This window comes from Pseudorca crassidens, chromosome 3 (genome assembly GCF_039906515.1).
Source record: "Pseudorca crassidens isolate mPseCra1 chromosome 3, mPseCra1.hap1, whole genome shotgun sequence".
Classification (NCBI taxonomy): domain Eukaryota; kingdom Metazoa; phylum Chordata; class Mammalia; order Artiodactyla; family Delphinidae; genus Pseudorca; species Pseudorca crassidens.
Window position 1 is genome coordinate 125,475,663 of NC_090298.1, and position 20,684 is coordinate 125,496,346.

General features: G+C 46.2%; 1 protein-coding gene and 1 long non-coding RNA gene across 10 annotated transcripts in view; one reads left to right on the top strand and one right to left on the bottom strand.

Moving 5' to 3' along the window:
- The window catches only part of LOC137221859 (uncharacterized), a 133,810-nt gene that overhangs the window by 49,139 nt on the left and 63,987 nt on the right, over positions 1 to 20,684 (bottom strand). For all 6 annotated transcript variants that reach the window (XR_010942183.1, XR_010942181.1, XR_010942179.1 and 3 more), the window contains 4 exons: positions 17,608 to 17,759; positions 16,586 to 16,752; positions 12,165 to 12,281; positions 1,876 to 1,999 (listed from right to left, as the gene is read on the bottom strand). This is a non-coding gene — a long non-coding RNA (uncharacterized lncRNA). The remainder of the gene's footprint in view (positions 1 to 1,875; positions 2,000 to 12,164; positions 12,282 to 16,585; positions 16,753 to 17,607; positions 17,760 to 20,684) is intronic.
- AFAP1L1 (actin filament associated protein 1 like 1) overlaps positions 9,353 to 20,684 on the top strand; it is a 72,945-nt gene continuing 61,613 nt past the window's right edge. For all 4 annotated transcript variants that reach the window (XM_067732197.1, XM_067732198.1, XM_067732199.1 and 1 more), the window contains exon 1: positions 9,353 to 9,473. In XM_067732197.1, the coding sequence (XP_067588298.1) occupies positions 9,458 to 9,473 (16 nt within the window). In that variant the 5' untranslated portion in view covers positions 9,353 to 9,457. The remainder of the gene's footprint in view (positions 9,474 to 20,684) is intronic.

Consider the following 20,684-nt stretch of genomic DNA (forward strand, 5'->3'; position numbering starts at 1 on the left):
TTGGGGCAAAGCAAAGGAAGGGGAGAGTGACATAACAAGAGGTGGGAAGGCAGGCAGAGACCAGAACATGCAGGGGGAATGGGAGGACACTTCTCATTCATGCAGGCTTCGTGGAGACTGTCTGGCTCGCACTATGGTTGTTAACCTACCAGAAGCAGGGGAGAATTGCTCTAAGTCTAGCCACTCAAAGTGTGGTCCCCAACCAGCAGCACTGGAGTCACCAGGGAGCTTGTGAGGAATGTAGAATCTCAGGCTCCCTCTCAACCTACTCAGTCCGAACCCATTTTCCCTTTTTTTTTTTTTTTTTTGCGGTACGCGGGCCTCTCACTGCTGTGGTCTCTCCCGTTGCGGAGCACAGGCTCTGGACGCGCAGGCTCAGTGGCCGTGGCTCACGGGCCCAGCCGCTCCGCGGCATGTGGGATCTTCCCGGACCGGGGCACGAACCCGTGTCCCCTGCGTCGGCAGGCAGACTCTCGACCACTGCGCCACCAGGGAAGCCCCGAACCCATATTTTAATAAGACTCCCAGGTGATTCACACACAGTGAAGTTTGAGAATTGCTGCTATAAACCATCTTTCTTTTTTTGGACAGACATAACAACATTTTGTGTCTGACTCTCTGAAGTTCTAGAAGGGATCCCTTTACCTGTGCACATGACCTCTCTGGACACTGGAGGGCAACCTTATGTTAATAAAGCAGAACACAACCTGGAGGGCCACAGAAATCACAGAAGGTTAGAGCTTAAAGCCAATACAATGGTTGCATTTTGCAGCCACAGAACAGGCCCACTGAGCATTTGAGCAGATCAGGACAAGCAGCCAGTTCTCCTGCATCCAGAGCTGCTCGTCCTCACAAGGCACCTGGTGTGGAAACATGGGATCTGGCTGTGGACGGTGTCAGCAGCTGCAGCTGGTCACTGAACAGAGCCAAATGTAGAGCAGAAGGGCTTGGAATTTAAGGGTAACAAAGCACGGCTAAAATTCAGAGATTATGAATTGAGTTTGCAGAGTTATGCCAATTCTGTTAATGCCCCATGTGTAATTAATTTTTTTTTTTTTTTTTTTTTTCCGGTATGCGGGCCTCTCACTGTTGTGGCCTCTCCCGTTGCAGAGCACAGGCTCCGGACGCGCAGGCTCAGCGGCCATGGCTCACGGGCCCAGCTGCTCCACGGCATGTGGGATCTTCCCGGATCGGGGCACGAACCCGTGTTCCCTGCATCGGCAGGCGGACTCTCAACCACTGCGCCACCAGGGAAGCCCTCTAAATTTTAAATACTTTATTCCACATCAGACTTCAAGTTGCCAAAACTCTTGATCTCACGGTGATAAATACCTGCTTTTACATACAGAGCTGTGGGCCACTGCCAAGCTATTTAGAAGCCCTAGAGCAAGACTCTAAATAAATAAAACCCAGAAGCCATGACGACAAGGGCTGGCGTCTCACTATCACCCAAGCGTCCACTTGCCTCTTCACCTGGCCTCCAATGTGATTGGCACAGGTGCACGGGCAGAGACACCAAAGGCCTGCAGTTGCCCCCATGGCTAGTCCTCAGGGCAAATAAGGGCCAAGTGTACAGATAAATCAGGTCAAAAAAGTAAGGTGGACATCTATGCCCATGACCAAAAGGGTTTCCTCCTCGGGGGTAAACTATCCTAGTGTTTCCCAAATTTCAGTCACTCAAACACCACCTCTACAAGTTTCATCAGATTATTTATTTACATAATGCTATTTATGTGATACTTTTCTTTCAATTGACTCGTTCCTAACTCTTCTGTTTATCAATATCAAATAAGGACCGATTTTATGCTGTTAATGCAAATTCAAATAAATTCATAACTCTTCAAATATGTTGGCCTGAGTCACATCTACACTTACCTTACATATTCAGCACTAGTCTGAATTCCACACTTTGGGAAATATTGTTCCCTCTGACAGAAGTGGGAGGGAAGTAAGGATGAGTATTCCCTCACTTTCTTCACGAGGACTGGTCTTCGAGAAGCTAAAGGAAAACAAACTGAAGATGCTTCAGGGAAAAGAAAACACAAGTACTTTGACAATCAGGCAGGACCTGGTCAGCCCCAGCCAACCCAAGAAGCCAAAACTCTCATATTCCACCAGGGACTTCCTGTTTGCTAAGGTTTTCATTGAATACCATCCCTCCCGCTGCTGGTCTGGGTTGTAAACACTTTGCCTATGTGGGCACTACCCTGAGCTGTGGCAGAAACATGACAGCACCATGGCTAGACTCAGCCTCTCTGAGTACAAATCTCAGGCTCACCATTTACTAGGAAGGGTTATGGGCTAAACTGTGTCCCCCCCAAATTCATATGTTGAAGCCCTAACCCCCATTTCCTCAGAATGTGGCTGTATTTGAGACAGGGCCTTTAAAGAGGTGATAAGTTAAAATGAGGCTGTGAGGATGAGCCCTATTCCAATTTGACTGATATCCTTATAAGAAGAGGAGCGTAGGACACAGGGAGAGACGCCAGGGATGTAGGTGCACAGAGGAAAGACCAGGAGATGAGGCAGCAGGAAGGCTACCATCTGCAAGCCAAAGACAGAAGCCACAGAGGAAACCAACTCTGCTAACACCTGGCTTGTGGACTTCCAGTCTCTAGAACCAGGAGAAAATAAATTTCCATTGTTTAAGCCACCCAGTCTGTGGTACTAATATGTTTTGGGGGGTTTTTTTTGTTTGTTTTATTTTTGGCTGCATTGGGTCTTCGTTGCTGTGTGCAGGCTTTCTCTAGTTGCGGCGAGTGGGGGCTACCCTTCATTGTGGTGCACAGGCTTCTCATTGCAGTGGCTTCTCTTGTTGCAGAGCACGGGCTCTAGGTGCGCGGGCTTCAGTAGTTGTGGCTTGCGAGCTCTAGGGCGCAGGCTCAGCAGTTGTGGCACACAGGCTCTAGAGCACAGGCTCAGTAGTTGTGGTGCACGGGCTTAGATGCTCCGTGGCATGTGGGATCTTCCTGGACCAGGAATCGAACCCATGCCCCCTGCATTGGCAGGCAGATTCTTAACCACTGCACCACCAGGGAAGTCCAGTCTGTGGTATTTTGTTACAACAACCCTAGCAAACTAATACACCACATGAAATTAGACTTGCAAAACAGGAATAACAGCACTTATTTCATTAGCTGGTAAGGACTGAATGATGTGCTTCAGGCAGAGCACCTGGCTGCAGGGGAGGTGTGTTTGCTCATCATGTCCCCCATTCTTAGATCAGGTGCTTCACCCAATCAGTGCCCCCTCTGGGCCGGTGCTGGAACTACAGGATGAAAGGCAAGCCTTTCTCACCTTAATTTCCACCAGTAAAGGTGTGCAGGCCTGGAGCCTTGTGGCCTTCCTTGCTACAGATTGAGACACCACCTGAAGACTAAACAGAGGAGGGTGGAGTCAGGAGATGGAAAGAAAGTAACCACTCTGTTTGTGTTCCTGGATCTAAGCTTACCTTAAATCCAACTTCACCCTTCAAATCCCCGGTTACCTTCTGAGCTAATAAATTGCCTTTTTGGTTTTAGCTGGTTTGAGTTGTGATTATGTCACTTGCCACTAACACAGCTGTGACAAACACAGTGGCCCCCAGGGTGAATTAATATTGTCAGCTTTGCTCTCTGTGTGAGGGAGATCACGCGATCCCAGTTTTAGTAGTGCAGGCATCTGTCCCCGCCAGAGCCACCGACGGGCCATGGGACTCACTAGGGAAGCCTAGTGAGCACATGTGAAGAGGTCAAAATGTGCCTCGGTCAGTCATAGAAAGTGCTTGTAGGGCCTGCACCAAAAGCCTTGTTTGCTCCCAAAGCTCTCTTGTAGATAAAGAATTCATTGTCATACAAGAGAAATGGGACTGCCTAGCACAGAGGGTCTTGCCCACCTGGATCAGGAGAAACTGTCAATTTGTCCTTCTGACAAAATAACAGCACTACTTAATTTTTTAAAATATACCTACAAAATGCCACCCCTTCTCAGGCTCTGTGGGTAACAGGAGCTAGAAGCTCCATAGTCCTCGTATCTAAGGGTATCAGATGTTCCTACAGGGAAGGAGGAAGCTGGCAGAATCTATCACATTTCCAATGGTCTGGTTTACACAAAACTCCCTGCAGGGGGCAGCCTGGATGTGTGGCTGAGATTTCAGTGTTCCTTAGTATTTCCATACGCATCTGACAATGTCTCCAGAGGAAACCCACTTGATTACAATAACTTGCATTTTTACACTAAGCACTTTACAGATCTCACTTAATCCTCTGGGTACAACTTTCATCCTCATTTTACAGATGAGGAAATTGAGCCCTTGATAAGTAATTCATTCATGGTTGAGCCTTTGATAAGTAATTCATTCAAGGTTTCACAGCTGTATGTGGCAGAACCTGACATCAAGTCTAGAGCCCTGGACACCACTCCCGGTTCTGTCTCTAAGATCTTGTGTGATTTCAGGCAAGCTTTCTTCCCCTCTCTTGGCCTCAGTTTCCTCATCGGACAAACGAAGCAATCAGACTGGCTTATCTCTCAGGCTCCTCTCAGCTCTAAAGTTTTTCTAGTTCCAGGTTTAAGAAATTCGCTTTGGACTCTGCACCCTGGCGTCAGCCTGCAGCCTAGAAATGAACAGGGAGAATGCAGCACAGCCTTTCAAAAGAGAGTTCGTCCCTTGGGGGCTTCCCTAGTGGCACAGTGGTTGGGAGTCCGCCTGCCGATGCAGGGGACACGGGTTCGTGTCCCGGTCCGGGAAGATCCCACATGCCGCGGAGGGGCTGGGCCCATGAGCCATGGTCGCTGGGTCTGCGCGTCTGGAGCCTGTGCTCCGCAACAGGAGAGGCCACAACAGTGAGAGGCCCGTGTATCGTAAAAAAAAAAGACAAAAGAGAGTTAGTCCCTGCTGCAGTGTTAAGGGTTGGGTATCACCTTGGCTCCCAGGTAGAGGCACCCAGCTGGACAGACTCTCTAGAAGTCTTCATGGACCCACAGTTTTTCTCAGGGTTCCAAAGGCATAGGCTGTATGCCAGCTTAAGCCCACAGGGGTATTTTAGTTGGCGCTTGCAATGTTTTAAAACAGTTGAACTTAGTTACCAACATTTTAAAATCAAAAGCTGAAATCTGGACTCCCGGGTTGTTCTGAAAAGTCTTAAGATCTGGCCACTCCAGGCCCATATTCCCCCTGGCCACACTTCCCTGAGTTGCTGGCTCCTGGCCTTTCAGCTGGAACAAGAGTGCTCTGCTTTGCCAGGTGGTCAGCTCACACAAAGACCTCCCCTGACTGGTCCTGTGGGCACTTCGGCCTGTGAGCCTCACTTAAGGAGCCAAGAGTGCTCTTTTCTTGAGGAAGGACCTGAGGGGAAGGGATGTGCAGCATTGGGGCACAAGAATAAAAGCTCCTTTTCCTCCAGACACAACAGTGCTCCGGGCTCTGTGACAGTTGAAGGTGAACCTGTGGCCTGGGTGCAGGTAGGAGCCAGGTGCCTTGGAACCGAAACCTGAAGGTACAACAAAAGGAGAGGTTTTCATCCAGCCATGAAACTCTCCTTCTCCCAGCAGCCGCCACTCAGATCTCTATCTGCTTTCCGGGGCCCAGGGTGGACCAGCAGGCATGTGTCATTTCCCTGGATAGGGGCTATAATGGGGACATTGTGCTGAGTGGAAAAAGAGAGGTTTTCATCCAGCGACCAGCATTGGGCAGACACTCGAGCAAGGGGCTCTGGGGCTCACCCTGCACAAAGGAGTTTGGGAGCAGGGCCCTGAGCCAAGAAGAAGCCCCATGGGTTGGGCTGCAAGTCCACAGCAGCAGGCAGTGGGGCTGGGAAACACAGAGGCATTGCTCCCAGAACACATCATTGCAATCTCATTTTCCTCTGCAAATAGATAAGCAAATAAACAATCCCAGAGGATAAAGGAGACCACCCCAAAAATACCTGCATTCATAGAAACCTCGTTGAGTCCTTGAGCATTTATTCACTGACTCACCCCACAATACTTGCTACTACTTACTAGGTTCCGGGCACTGTGCTAGGCCCTAGGGACCTCGCAACAAGTAAGACACAGCACCCACTCTCATAGTACTTGCAATCTGGGGGGCCATGAAGAGGTAAGGAGAGACCTAAGTAGGAAATTATACATTGATGACCCAGTGGAAGAACTGAGAGTGACACAGTAACAGAGTCAGTTCAAGAACCCAGATCTGAGTCCCCAATCGATGTTTTTTCTTACTCTTCCCAGGGTCTCCTGAGATCACTGCTTGTCTGCTCTGAGGAATGGCGGGTTGGAGCTTAGTGAGGAAGGCACCCCAAATACTATAGTAAGGAATTTGAACTCTACATTGAGGGCAAAGGAGAGCCATCAAGTATTTTTAAGGGGGATCTGATTGGAACCATGGAACCGTCACTGTAGCAGCCACGATGGAAGCAGACCTGGAGGCAAAGTGACAGGTTAGAAGGCTAAAGTATGCTTCTCTCACTAGGACAAAGAACATTTAGCCTCCAAATTTTTCTTTCCCAGGGCTTCCCAGTTGCACCTGATAAGCTAAGAATGAGACTGGGGAGTATCATTTGTTTTCACAAGACTAGGAGCATGTGGGAGCTGAAAGGTTTTTTCCTGGAATTGTTCACTGGGACCAAATTTGATATCTTTTTACAGAGCTGGAGCTCTCCGCACAGACTCCTTTAGACAAGTACCAGGCAAACCTAGAAAACTTAGTACAACAATAAGAAAAGGGAAGATATGAGGCAGATCCTAAAAATCCTTTCCAGAGAATTGCATTCATACAGGGAAGTGGAAAAGGGAGGAGAAACCAGGCATTGGCATCCACAACTTCCATCCCCATTCTCATTCCAGCACTTCCCACCTGATACCCTACAATCTAGCCAGACCAAACTTCTTTACAGACACATCCTGCAGTTTTCTATCTCTATGTCTTTGCTCTCACTGTTTTCGCTGCCTGTAACGTTATCTTCTCATTGCAGGCTCACCCAAGTGTCTGTCATCCATTACTGTCTCCATGATCAGTAAGATATTCTTGCTTTGTCTGAATGAATTCCAAGAACACTTTATCTCTCCTCTGGCACTTTTCACATAATAATTTTTAATTAAATTATTTTGTACATATTTATCTCCTCTACTAGATTGTAGGTTCCTTAAGGATGGAGATCATTTCTACTTAGCATTTAGTTCTCCCAATAGAAATTGGCACAGAATGTAACAAATGTTCCTAAGTGGACTGATGAAAAGTGGGGATAGTTTTTATGGTGACTATAGGCCTAAGTAAAGGAAAAGTACAGAAAAAAATATATAGTTATTCCTTGTCCCAAACCCACAGCCTCCTCATCCACCTCACCCAGTTTCCTAACAGCAACCAAGCTGTAGTCAATTTAGTCAACAGTGCCACCTAGTGGGCATTATGGGTAATTATTAAACCAGAACCACTACACCTTCAGAGTGACTTCTTTTTGTTAATCCTTAGGAAAACTGTGCACAGACTGTGTTCTCCCATTTTTACATCTTTCCTAGACCACAGCTCAGTTAATCCCATTTTTACATCTTTCCTAGACCACAGCTCAGTTAATTCCACTCCAAAAATTCTTCCATAGGTGCATATAAATTCCCTTTAGCTTTTTTGATTTTTCTGTTCCAATTCTCTTCTAAACATCCAGAGTCTGAAAGTTTCTTAAAGTTTCTAAAAGTTCTAAGCCTCCATCTGTTCTTGCAACAGTTATGTTTTACATATTTTTAAAATTTACTTCAAGTGAAATATTATGCTTTTTAAAGTATAAATGGGCTAGCCTGGAAACTTGACTACAATTTATAGCCTTGTTTCCAAGTGTTTCAGAATTCAAACAGTGAACTTTTAGAAGTTAACCCACTTGTAAATCGTTGGTTGTCTGCTTTAGAATTTAAACTGACCTTTTCAAATTGGAAAAGTGGGCAGGAACAAAGAGGAATTGGCAAACAATAACGGCTCACAGCTATTTAAGGATTACAAAGTGGGTTTGTACCATCATTTCATTTGCCCTCCTAACAGCCTTATGAGGTCAGTATGAGGTTTCCCACAGCACAGATGAGCAAGCAAACCTCAAAGGCTTAAAGTTGTACACTTAGTAATTAGAAGAGCAAGCGATCACACACAAGTTTTCAGACTCCAATCCCGCTGTTTTTTCACTACACCGTATTTCCTCTGTGCTCATACACACATATACTAAACAAACTACTGATGCAATCTGGCGAAGCCAGGGCTAATTTCAACTTGCCCATCAAAGCAATGGAGGAAATAGTCCCAGGCCAGGAAAACGCAGGATGCTTTTTCCCAAGTCCTCCCTTGTGCCTTTGCACAAGATGGTCCCAATGCCAGAATGTTCTAAGTAAAGGAGTGGCCTAGCCAAAACTTCAAACTGTGACCTGGCCTATCTTGGGGAGGAGGAGTGTCTAGAAGGAGAACTAGGCCTGGACTTCACTTTATGAAGGGTCTTAAATTTAGACATTTCATATTATCTATAAACGGTTCGGACCTACTTTCACAGAGACACACTAATAGGATGAAAGATGTTGACATTCTTCATACAACTTTAAACTTAAATCCCATTCCTGACCACACTGGCCATAGCAATATTTTTTCTACATCCTGTAATTATTTTGGGAAGAGCACACGTAACATTGCACTGCATTTGTATGCTAAAAAAGTGTTCATTTCCACAATTTTTATCACTCCGTGTTGGCATTCTTCACGTTTTAGTGCACAAGGAACCTCGAAAGTTGGATGTGTCCCAAGCCATTGCCCACCTTTTAGCAATCCTCTCTTTCTCTCCTTTTCCTAGGTGGTTTTATTTTTTAAAGATCTTTATTACTTCACTCCTCTTTTACACCATTATTGACACTGTACCAGCATAGAGTTTGGTCCACTGTCTCGCACTAGAAGGTGCCCAGGAAAGACCTGTTTAATGGAGAAGATAAACCAAAAGCCAGGAAATGGGTGGCAGCTGCAGGCAAAGAGATTTTGATTCCACTGTTGAAAAACAGGTTCTAACAGTCTGTACAATCTGAAAATGGACCGGGCTGGGAAGTGCAGTAGTAAGCCCCTCGTCACTAGCGTAATGCAAGCAGAGCTGAACAACGCCTTGGTCTGGACGGGGGTGGGAAGCACGGGCGCGGGTACGAAAGAAAGCGTGTGAACTGGGATGTGGGTCCTCTAGCCCCTCACGGAGGGGCATGAGGACTTGCGAAAGGCAGGGCGTGGCGCGGAGCGTGTGCGGGACCAGGGACACCGCGGCCCAGGGGGCGAGGCGGGCTCCGGGTCTATTCCGGGAGCGGCGTGCAGGGGCAGGCGAGGGCGGGCGGAGGCGCTGGGCGAGCATCCTGTCGGGGGAGGGGACGCGCGGAGGGCGCTCCAGCGGGCGGGACTGGAGAGCGCCGCACGCCCGCAGCCGCCGGCCCCGCCGGAGGCACCGCGCCCGGCTCCGCGCGATCGATCGCTGGCGCCATGGACCGAAGCCGCGGTAAGAAGAAAAGTGGTGCCCACACTTGTTGCTTGGTGGGGAGGGGAAAACCGAACGATCTAGAGGCCAGAGAGGAGAAGGGAGAGACGGGCGGTGGAGCCGGGGTGAGAAGCGTGGGCGCGTGGGCGCGTGGAGCGGGTAGGGGGGGTCGAAGGCCGGGCGCTGTGGGTACAGGTGCCTCCTGGGCCAGGGCAGCCAGGGGTCTGTTAGGTACTCGTGTGTTAGGGACTCGTCCCGGAGCTGAGTCGCCTCCTGTTTGTGAAACCAACGTTTTCATACACTTGGAGTCTTAACTTCATAAAAGAATGCCCCACAGGATTCCTGAGGACGGCGAGCTCCTCTGACCCCATCCCACCTCCCCCCAACCCCCACCGAAAGTAAAATAGGGCTAACGAGTCACACTCTTGAAAACCGCCGGACATGTGAAGCCCCTACTGTTCGCACGCTGAGAAGCCCCAGGAGACGAAGTGTGCAGCTACCCAGGGTATCGGGAGGAGGAGCTGCAGGAGTGTGTGTGGGTGGCACATGGGTGTCCGAGCCCTGGCTCTGTTCCTGACAAGCTGCGTGACCTTAACCTACCCTTTTTCTCTCTGGGCTAGTGACGAGGTTAGACCACATGGTCTCTGAGACCCTTTTTTGCTTGGACTCTTTTTCAGGAGACGAGAGTATTTGATAAAGTTTCACAGACATGCTGGGGGCTTGTTGAAACTGCAATTGACAGGAGCAAAGAGAGGGCATTTATGGGGGGCATTCATTGGGGCCTGTGCTTAAGTAAAGGCCTGGACACCTCAATGGGCTCATGTCTGTAAAAAAGGTGGCCTGCTTGAACATGGGGGCAGTGTCAAAGGCTGACAACCAGAACACCAGTGTCATAACTTCCCACCTCTGGAATCCAAGGAGATCACAGGTGTGAATGCACTTGGTAAACTGGAGTGCTGTGCCAACATGAGAAGCATTATTATTCTTGTTATTATTATTATTATTAATGGAAAATTCCTCCCCTTCCCTACAATAATCTTACACCCTTCCTCCATCTGCCTGTTTGCTGTGCTAAGGCCTCCAAGGGGAAAAAAAGGAGTGGCCAGGGGTGTGGAAGCAATTAGGAAGGGCAGTGGGGGCAGGGATGAGAAGAAGAGCAGGTGTCGGGGTACCCTCCCTGCACCCCTGTTATGGGTAAAGCCAGAGTTCAGAGGGCTACAGGGGACCCCAGACTTCCAGGTCAAGGTGCTGGGGACAACTTCCCCACCCACCCCATCTCCAACACACAAAATGCTGCATCCACCCTCTATTAGGAGCTGGAAGGGCAGGCAAAAAATGGAGGGGGGCTTCTGTTTGGCTCTTTGGGGACCAAGGCTGTGATTTGTAAAGCAGTTCTCACCTGTTAACTGACTCCTGGACAAGTCTGCAAAGAGCAGACGCACTCGCCAGGGAGGAAAAAGAAAAGAGAGAAGAGGCACCGCTAATATTCCTCAGTCCTCCATCCCCATTTCCCACATTGTACATTTAAAGCAAAGAGCACTGCCCTTCACCCCATCACACCCCAAAAGTTGCCAAATACCACCCTGTCCCCAGTACAAAATCCCCATAACTAGCCTACCTGGAGCTGTGGAAAACAGACCACCCAGAGCTTTGACAGACCATGAGTGATAATAATTCACTCAGTTTAAAATGCTTAATAACTGATGCCTCACTCAAGAAGGCTGCTTCCAGACCACTCTTCCTAGGAAGCCAGACTTCCCGGGAATCTATTAGTACTCAGAATGCTCTAGGGCTCTGACCTTCTCCCCGCTACGGGCTTTCCTAGCCTACTTTCCTTCTCCTTCATAGCCCTTGTCACGATGTGCCATTACTCTAAGAGTTAGTTATCCGACTATGTGTTTGGTGTCGACCTACCCTGCCAGAATGTAAGCTTCCGGAAGGTTGGGAGTGGATCTGAGTAGTCACCCTGCTGACACCAATGCCTGGCACACAGTAGGAGCTCACTAACAGTGGTTCAAGTAGTTCATTAGTAATATGAAACACACTTTATAGTGTATCCCAAGTTGATTAATTGTAATGCTGATTTTTAAAAATACATACCACAAAATCCTCACATCAGAACAATTCTTTGTGACTTGCAAAGGCCTGCGCAAATGCGAGTGAAGTGGATGAGGCACACAGGACCAGGTCATGTGTCTAGATCCTCAGCTGTCTACCCTGAGAAACTACTGCAAACACTGTATGAATTAAAACTATATATGAACTATAATGCAAAATCTGTGTGGGTTTTTAAGATAAAATGTGAGAGACTTCACAGATCATTCCAGTGGAAATTCCTTCTTGTGCCCATATCCCCAGGAGGGTGTGAGCACTCTCTTCTTTTGCCAGGGAAATTTTAAGAAGCACAGGTCTCATTTCAGCCCCATACCGACCACGTGGGGAGTGGGACTGTCATGCCCAGGGAAGGAAACCACACTTCACTATTAATAACAGTAACAACTGAAATCATCAAGGTCTTATCATGAGCCAGGCAACATGCTCAGCTTTTTACATGGCTTCTCTTGGAAAAAGCGATGGGATGGGGCTATGACTAGGTACTGTCATTAATCCCTACCTCACAGGAAAGCAGGCTTGGCAGTGTATTAGTCAGCTAGGGCTGCCATAACAAAATACCACAGACTGGGTGGCTCAAACAACAAATTATATCCTTACAGTTCAGGAAGCTAGAAGTCCAAGATCAAGGTGCCATCTGGGTTGATTTCTGGTGAAGCCTCTCTTCTAGGCTTGTATATGGCTGCCTTCTCACTGTGTCCTCACATGGCCTCTTCCCTGTGCACAGAGAGAGAAAAAAAGAGAGAGAGATCTCTGGTGTCTCTTCCTCTTCTTGGAAGGGCATCAGTCCTGTTAGATTAGGGCCCACCTTTATGACCTCATTTAACCTTAATTACCTCCTTAAAGGTCCTATCTCCAAATGCAGTCACACTGGGGGTTAGGGCTTCAATGTATGGATTGGGGTGGGGGGGTGGGGGACACAATTCAGTCCGTAACAGCAGGATTAGATCACTGACTTTAACTTACACAGTCACTTGCCATGTGAGAGACAGAGCTGGGTTTGAACCAAAGTCCTGATCTTAAGCTTGCTGCTGGCTGCCTCTAGAGTAGGGCTTGGATGCCAAATCTTCCTGCTGCAGGTCCAGGCACCTCCATTACACCACAACTATACTGTTCAGATCTTCAGTAGCAATTACAGCATAGAAGCTCGTCATCAAAGTCAACTGACTTGAGAATGAAAACAAACCTGGGAAGTAGGATTTCTAGTCTAACAGGATATGTGTCTTCCCATGAGTAAAGCAGGATTCATATAGTAACAGACACAGAAACCACTTACATTATAATGAAATTCCTTCCAGCAGGACTTCCCAATTCATGAATATCATTCAAAGAGAATCAGCCATTGGTGAAGATACCACCTTCACTACAGACTAATGATTATGGCCACCACCTTCTACAGGACCAGTAACTTAACTCTTTATCTTCTAATGAGGATAAAATATGGACACTGATGATGTCTACTTCTTGGGGTTGTTATAAATATTAAGTATATGGAAAATACTTCAAATAATGCCTAGCATATGAGAACCAACAATAAATGCTGGCTATTGTAATAATTACAGTCTTTTGTTAATCAGATTCAACATAATAAAATTCTATTGGCCCCAAGCTGGTCTGACTCTGAGGACACTTTTTGAGTCCCTACTCCTTTTTAAGAACTGGGCTAGACAACTCTGTATACAACTCAAAGACAGGGACCATGTCATAATTTCGGTATCCGTGGAGCTCCTTCATGGTGCATGTCTCTCGGAAATCCATCTCTGACGTGCAATAACTGAACCATTTGATGAGAGTTTCTGAGTGACTGACAAAATATTAATATATAAGGCCAATGTGTCTATTTTCTCTTATTTATTCTATTTATTCCTGCCTGCTGACTATGGTTGTGTCTTTTTGCTTTTGTGAACTTTCTAGTCTTCTCGAGTTCTTTGCTTTAAAGCCTTTGGTCTAAATTTTCTCTAATTTTTAATACACCTTCTTAATGTCCAAGGTTGTATCTGATATGCCTAGCTCATATGAAACAATCAATTTCCCCAAATTTCCTTTCCTTTCTACTTTACAACTAGTTCTTTTTCAACTAGTTGCATTCAACCCAAGATGGGAGTTTCTTCTGCTGAATTATATTCTCTGGGAGATCATATTGTCTCCTGGGCAACTCAAGACATAATCTGAAGCTCTGCTTTCCATTAAGTGATATTTTTATTATTTAAGAGATGCTAGAAGAACCTACTCGTGTCTTGCCTTTGTTGGACCAGCTTTGAAATCTATATTACGGAAGCCACATCTTCCCTATCTGTGGCTTCCATTGGCCAAGTAGCCCATAGCCATTCCTATGATGAGCTCCCATCCATGACTCATTGCCCAACATCTGTCCCCAAGGCTGTGAATTCCCATACCTCTTCCCTGACATCTGAGTTCATTCTCTACTCCTATCAATTACTGTTCTTCCAAAAGGAACATGCACCCATATTCATGTTTTCCCTCCAAACATGTTCCATAAGGTCATCTTTGTCGGCCTGGAGACTCAGTAGAGCTGAGTCATTCAGAGAATGGACAAATTTAGGCTTTGACCACGACTTCCTAGCTGTATGATCTTGTATGAATTGGATAAATTACTTAATTTCTCTGAATGTCAGTTTCATTTCATTTGGAGTGTCATGGGAAAAGATAATGCATGTAAGGTAGCACTTAGGAAACATTCAGTAGATGATAGATGTTACATTTATCAAATATAATTACTTGGATTTTAGCCACACTCTGCAATGGTTGTATGTATAGGATTTAACCTTACTCTCTTCCCTGAAGAGGCTTCTGCTGGCACTAGACATCACTTCCACTGCCTTGTCCCACACAGGGTTTATTCTGCCTCTCCCTCAACTATCAGTTTCAAACCCCACTTCTCACATGGGTGAGTACCCTGCCGAGTAAGTTCTTCCCTCTCCACTCTCTGCCAAGAGCCTATCATTATTTCATTCTGATGTTTGGTTCGGAAAAACAACCCTGTTTTTGGATACCATTAGCTTCTCATACCCTTCTTACCCTTCTGCAAAAACCTTGCAATTGAACAGAAAAATAAAACCCCACTACCATACACACCAACAGCAGCTTCCTGTTTCTTCCCACACACTTCTTTCCCTCCCTGCAGTCTCACTTCCAGTCACACCTTCTGCTGAAAGCCCACATCTAAGGGTCACAAACGGCTTCCATTTTGTCTAATTTTTCACCCTTCCCAGTCCCATCTTCTGGGCCTCTCTGTAGCTCTGACCCTCTACGCTTTTCTAAATGGATTCTCCTATTTGCAAAGATGGAGAAAGCATGAATTTTGCAATCTGATAAACCTAGGTTAACCACTGCTCCATCCCTCTGCCAGAAGGCTTTTCTGCCTCTCCTTCTCCCACCTCCAATCCCACTGTTATAGGTGCTCATAGCCTCTGGGCTTCTCTTGCCCTAAGGCAAGTGACCCAACTAAGTCTTATTCTACTAGTCTGAAAAGCAGGAATAATGACACCCAAAATTGGGAGACTGCAATGTGGTAATATTTGCCCAGCACCCAGCACCTGGCCCATGATAAGTGCTTACTAACTGTTATTTCCCATCTTTTCTCTAGCTCACTTTTTCTTCTTTGATGGCTCTTGCCCCTCTCTCTCCACCACCTCAGCCCTCTCTCTAAACTCACACCTGTAGACAACCAAGCCCCATTATGACGTCTACTCTTAATGTCCATTTTCAGCCATGAGTTGAGCTCCACTCTCCTGCACTGGCTCCTGCCTGTGGAAGTTTCCATTTGGAAGTCAACTCAACCTCCAAGTGACCCAATTTTGAACTCATCTTATTCACCACCAAATCAGATCACCCTTCCTGTTTCTCTTTTTCTGTTAACAACACAATCACGTGAGGAGCTATTGAAGGAAATGGGGCTGTTTGTGAATAAGACTAAATTTGAAGGGGGTACATGAGATCAGTTCTCAAACTAGCTGTCCTGTAGAAGAGGTAATAGAAAGACTCTCCAGAAGGCTATACAAGACGTTAAACACAGACCAACTGGGGCACAATCTGGGAGAAGCATACAAATGAAAAGAGCTATTCAATGACAGAGTAGGAGGTGCCCAGGAACATAATGAAGCAGAGGCTGAGTGGCCACAGATCAGGGAGCCCCAGAGTGGCTCCTATCACAGTAATAGGGATCACAGTAATATATAAGTTAAAACAACTGTCACTCAATTCAAGAGGTTTCTATAGGCATGACCCTTTTGCAAACTATACAGAACAGGACTTGTAGGAGTATATACTTCAACCTGAAGCATTCATCTTTTTTTTTTTTTTTGCGGTACGCGGGCCTCTCACTGTTGTGGCCTCTCCCGTTGCGGAGCACAGGCTCCGGACACGCAGGCTCAGCGGCCATGGCTCACGGGCCCAGCCGCTTCGCGGCATGTGGGATCTTCCCGGACCGGGGCACGAACCCATGTCCCCTGCATCGGCAGGCGGACTCTCAACCACTACGCCACCAGGGAAGCCCTGAAGCATTCATCTTTTATTCAAATGTGCAATATATCATAGCTTTTAATGGGACTTACAAATTATCTATGCTTGTGGATAGAATTTGGGAAGAAGAGGATGCAATTAAAGACAGTTACTTAAAGCTGTAGATCTGATTGTACTTAACCTCTTTAACGGTTTCTCATTGTTCTTAAGATATAGACTACAGTCCTGGTGGTGGCCCTCAAGGACCCACCCTGCCTGTCACCAACTCACTTTAGGCCCCTGCCCATCTCTTACTATGGGCTCTCCTCACACTGGCCTTTGTACCTTCACCAGGTTAACTCCTTCCTGCTCATCCTTAGTGATCTGCTCAAACATTACTTCCTCAAGACAATCTTTCCCTGTCTCCCAAGCTACATCCCCCATTACAGGTAACCCTAGCACTCTGTACATCTCATTGGTTACCATCTTTGCAGTTATGATTAATCATGGGAATGAATTAGCTGTTAATGTGAGCTCTGTGAGGGCAGGGTCCTTCTTACCTCGTTCACAGTTCTTTTCCTAGCACCCAATGTAGTAATTTGCATGTAGTATATTCGCAAAACATGTCTGTTGAGATGATGAATAAATAAAAGAAAAAATACAAAATTCACAGAGTAGAGCTGGATACGGCCACTTTCAGCTCCAGGATTTTCCATTTCAATGATTCCTATTTTGGGGACAGAAACACAGACTTCATCATTATTCATCGTTTCCTTTGCTTTCATCGTTTTTGCAATCACACCCCTAATTCTGTGGACTGTTACTGAAAAACGTATTCTGGATGGCTTCTTCTCCTATATCCTGTCATCTCCTACAGGAGCTTCCTGTTTCTACTCTTGCATGTCTAACCTCCCTTCAGGACCACTCTCTATTGTCTAAAGCAGTGGTTCTCGAATCCAGCTGGGCCCAGAATCATCTCCTAGGGAGCCTACTGAAACTATACCCCCAGAGGTCTGATCAGTGGGTCTGGAGTGAGGTTTGGGAATGTGTACTTCTTGCAAAGCTTCAGGTGAGTCTGATATGCTCACTGTTCTAGTGCACTGGTTTATCATAACCCTTGTCCTTGCTCAAACACCTTGCTTGATTCCATTACTTGCTCTAGCACTGCCTTTCACACTTTTCAACCAAGTGAAACTCTAGGGTTTGGGTCTGTTACCCAAAGTGTCTTCCAAAAGCTTGAAATGTCTCATTTGATCTAAAGTCAAACAAATTTCTATTATCGTCCATAACATAACTGAACAAACACCCCCAAAAAATCTTTGTGCAGTGGACTTCCAGAGACACACTGTATTTTTCTCGGGGTTTCTTCCCTAACCCCACCCTGCCCTCTGCCATGGACTCCCAGGGTCTGTGAACTCTAGCCTGAGAAGACAAACCTCCAATAAATGTGCCAGCACACAGGGCCAGCTGGGGAATGGATCTGGACACAGAAGCAGAAATCCCACATCCTAGCGCTGGCTCAGCCACTCACTTCTGCAATATCAGTACATACATTTTTATAAAGCTTTTAAGTTCTAGAAACCTTTTCACATTCATCAGTCGTGTCCATTTCCACGTAGTGTCAGGGGTGTTGATCACGGAGTTCTTCCTTTGGAGCTTGGGCAACCTCTGGTAATCATGCATGCTCTCACTCGGCAGTCGTCCACAGGGGGGTCACTCTGGGCCAGAAGGAACCTGTGTAATAGCAGGGATATTCAAACAGAGAATTGACCACTAAAATCCTTTCTCTGGAACCCTTTCAGCCTTGAGCTTCTCTTCTTTTCTTAACTCTGGCAAAAGCCTTGTGAAGGGGTCAGCTGAGACATTCTCCCCATTGGACAGATGTAAAAACTGAGGTTCAAAAAGATGACTCTGCTATTCCCTCTCCCTGAAAGAGACCACCCAGTATCATCTCCATGAAAACTACCTGCCACATCCTCCCTCGACCTTCCCACTGACTTTGGGTTAGCACCACGCTCCTCAGTCTCAGCTTTTAGAAGACTGTATTGTACTAACTTAAATGCCTCCTCTGTGTGTATATGAACCTGTGCTCTGAGACTGTCTCTACATCTCAGTTCCAGTGTCTAGCACATAGAAGATGTTTAATAATAGCCAACTGAGCGCTCACCATGAGTCAGGCAGTTTACATATGGACATTGAGCCATTTAATTCTCTCAACAATCATGAAGTTGGTGCAGTTTGACTTTCATGTACATAAAATATGCCATTAATTTTACTGGGGGAGAAATGCCATCCAAAAATGTTGCCAGCAGTTGTGAGTGGACAGTGTCTGTACAGAGTACAGCTTTTATTTTCTAAAATCACGGCTAGGACATGTATATCAATTATAAAGATATAAATACAACTTGGTATTAAAAATTTTGTAGTTTATGGCAAAATCTGGTTCTGTGATAGACTAATAAGTACAGTTCTTGTGAAGGCATGTTTGTGGCCCATGTCAGTGTGTGAATGCATAGGTAATTTGAAGTTTTGGATACATTTGTGATATTTATCTTCCCTGAGCCCTGCAGTCTCACCACCACCACCTCCCAACAGAATTCGATGGGAATATTCATCATGACTTTGACATCTGATGCATTTTAAGTTTATTTACTGTAATTTATTTTCAGCACCTACTTTAAAATGTGTTGTATATGTATTTTTTAAAATATCGCCATTTTACAGATGAAGAAACTGAGGCTTAGGTCGATTTATTCACTCAGCCCTGCCCACCTGCAAACGTAAATTCTTTACCATTGCTTCTCCAGTGGAGAGGGGCATTCCCAGGTCAATTATGTGAAGGACTTGCCAGATAAGCCACAAGGACTTACTAGGTAAAGATTTCAAGGTGGGAAGCATGGGAGGGAAAGGGGATCTAAACAATTCCAGGATAGACACCCTCCATCAATGAATGGTATGGCCAGGCAGCTGGTGTGAGATTTTTGTTTCTTACCCTTTACACTCTTCCCACTGTGGCCCTTGGAGTTTTGGTGTTTAGAATTCAAGAAACACTCATCCTCCTGGAACTGGCAAAGAGCCTGCCCCAGGAGGGCCCAGGCAGGGTTTGTCCTCCATCTAAAATTCCACTTGGGGAATCCCAGCCACACCCCAAGTGGGAGTGGAGAGGCAGAGCCTGCCAGGCCTGATTCTTCTCCCTGCACAGCTGTCAGGCTGCAGAGGGGGCAGAATGTGGCACCACATTGCAGTCATTCCAGCTCTGGGGAATTTACCGACAGCACGTCCCACAGGAGGCAAGCTCAGAGGCTTTTTATAGCCCTCTAAGAACCTAGGAGAAAACTGATATCCTGAGAGGGAGAAGTGGGGCACATGTCTTTTCCAGGCACCATTCCCTCAACCATGTAATCTCAGATGCCCACAATCCAAATCAGGGTAAGGGTCATGGCTAAGTGAGCAGTGTGGAGTGGTGGAAGCATGCTCGCTGTCCGGGGGACGGGGGTTCCAACCAAATCCAGTTCCTTGAATCCCCTCCTTGGGCTTCAATTTCTTCACCTGTCAGGCTGAAGTATTTATTATAGCCCAGGTATCAGCACACCTCAGCTGGTAGACCAAATCCAGTCCACCACGTCTTTTTTAAATAAAGTTTTATTGGCACACAGCCATGGGCATTCATTATGTATTGTCTATGGCTGCTTTCTTGCTATTGAGTGCAACAGAGGCCCCGCCCACATGTGGCCTGAAAAGCCTAAAGTAGCTACTATCTGGTCCTTTACACAAAAAGCTTGCCAACCCCTTGATTAAACTGCAGTGAGTCTGGGAGTGTCTGTGGTGAGAAGGATTCTGAGGGTGTGTCCAGGCTGAGAAATGAAGCACTGCCCTTAGATCATACAAGAGTATATATTCAAGACTAATGTTGGAAAGACCCCAGAATGCCATTTACCAGTGTTTTTCAAACTACTTTTTGCAAACAAAATCTTAAGCAAAGACTTGCTCTGGGGGAAGTGGGAATGAAAATACTGAGTACAGTCCATTCCATCTTCCTACTCCCAAGGCAGCCCCTAAAGAAGCCTCCCAGATCCCAAAGCTCCATCTGAAGAACATTTGAAAACCGCCTATCTAACCTTATGCCTCTCACTTTACAACTGGGAAAACTGAGGCTCAAGCGGCGGTGTCTTGCCTAAGATCACATGATGGACTCCTAGTCAGCTTTCCCCAGAACCACTAACATGGTCATGAGGTGTCAGCAGAGCATGGACATAGATCTGCTGGGGAGAAAACCTGTCTACTGGCCTTGGGGGCCTCAGGGCTGCCATTGGTGTATGATTGGTCTGCCATGCCCTTGTTGACCCAGCAACCCCCAGGGGTTCAGGGCTGGGACATGCCTGACACCTGCCCATGCTTCACAGTGATTTAGTCAAGGCTTGGAGCCTTCTTTTTGAGACCACCAGAATCGAAAGAAAAAAATCAAAATTGAATTGGATCATATTTTAAAAAATATTTCATTGATACCAAGACATATTTTTTAAATCAGAACGTATCTTAAATTTGATATATTAATTTGTTCATTTTTCTGATTTTTTTTTCAAAAAGCTATTATTTAGCAGATAAAATATCTTTAAATCAGTGAAATTTTAGAACGGAGAAATTATGATAATTTATACT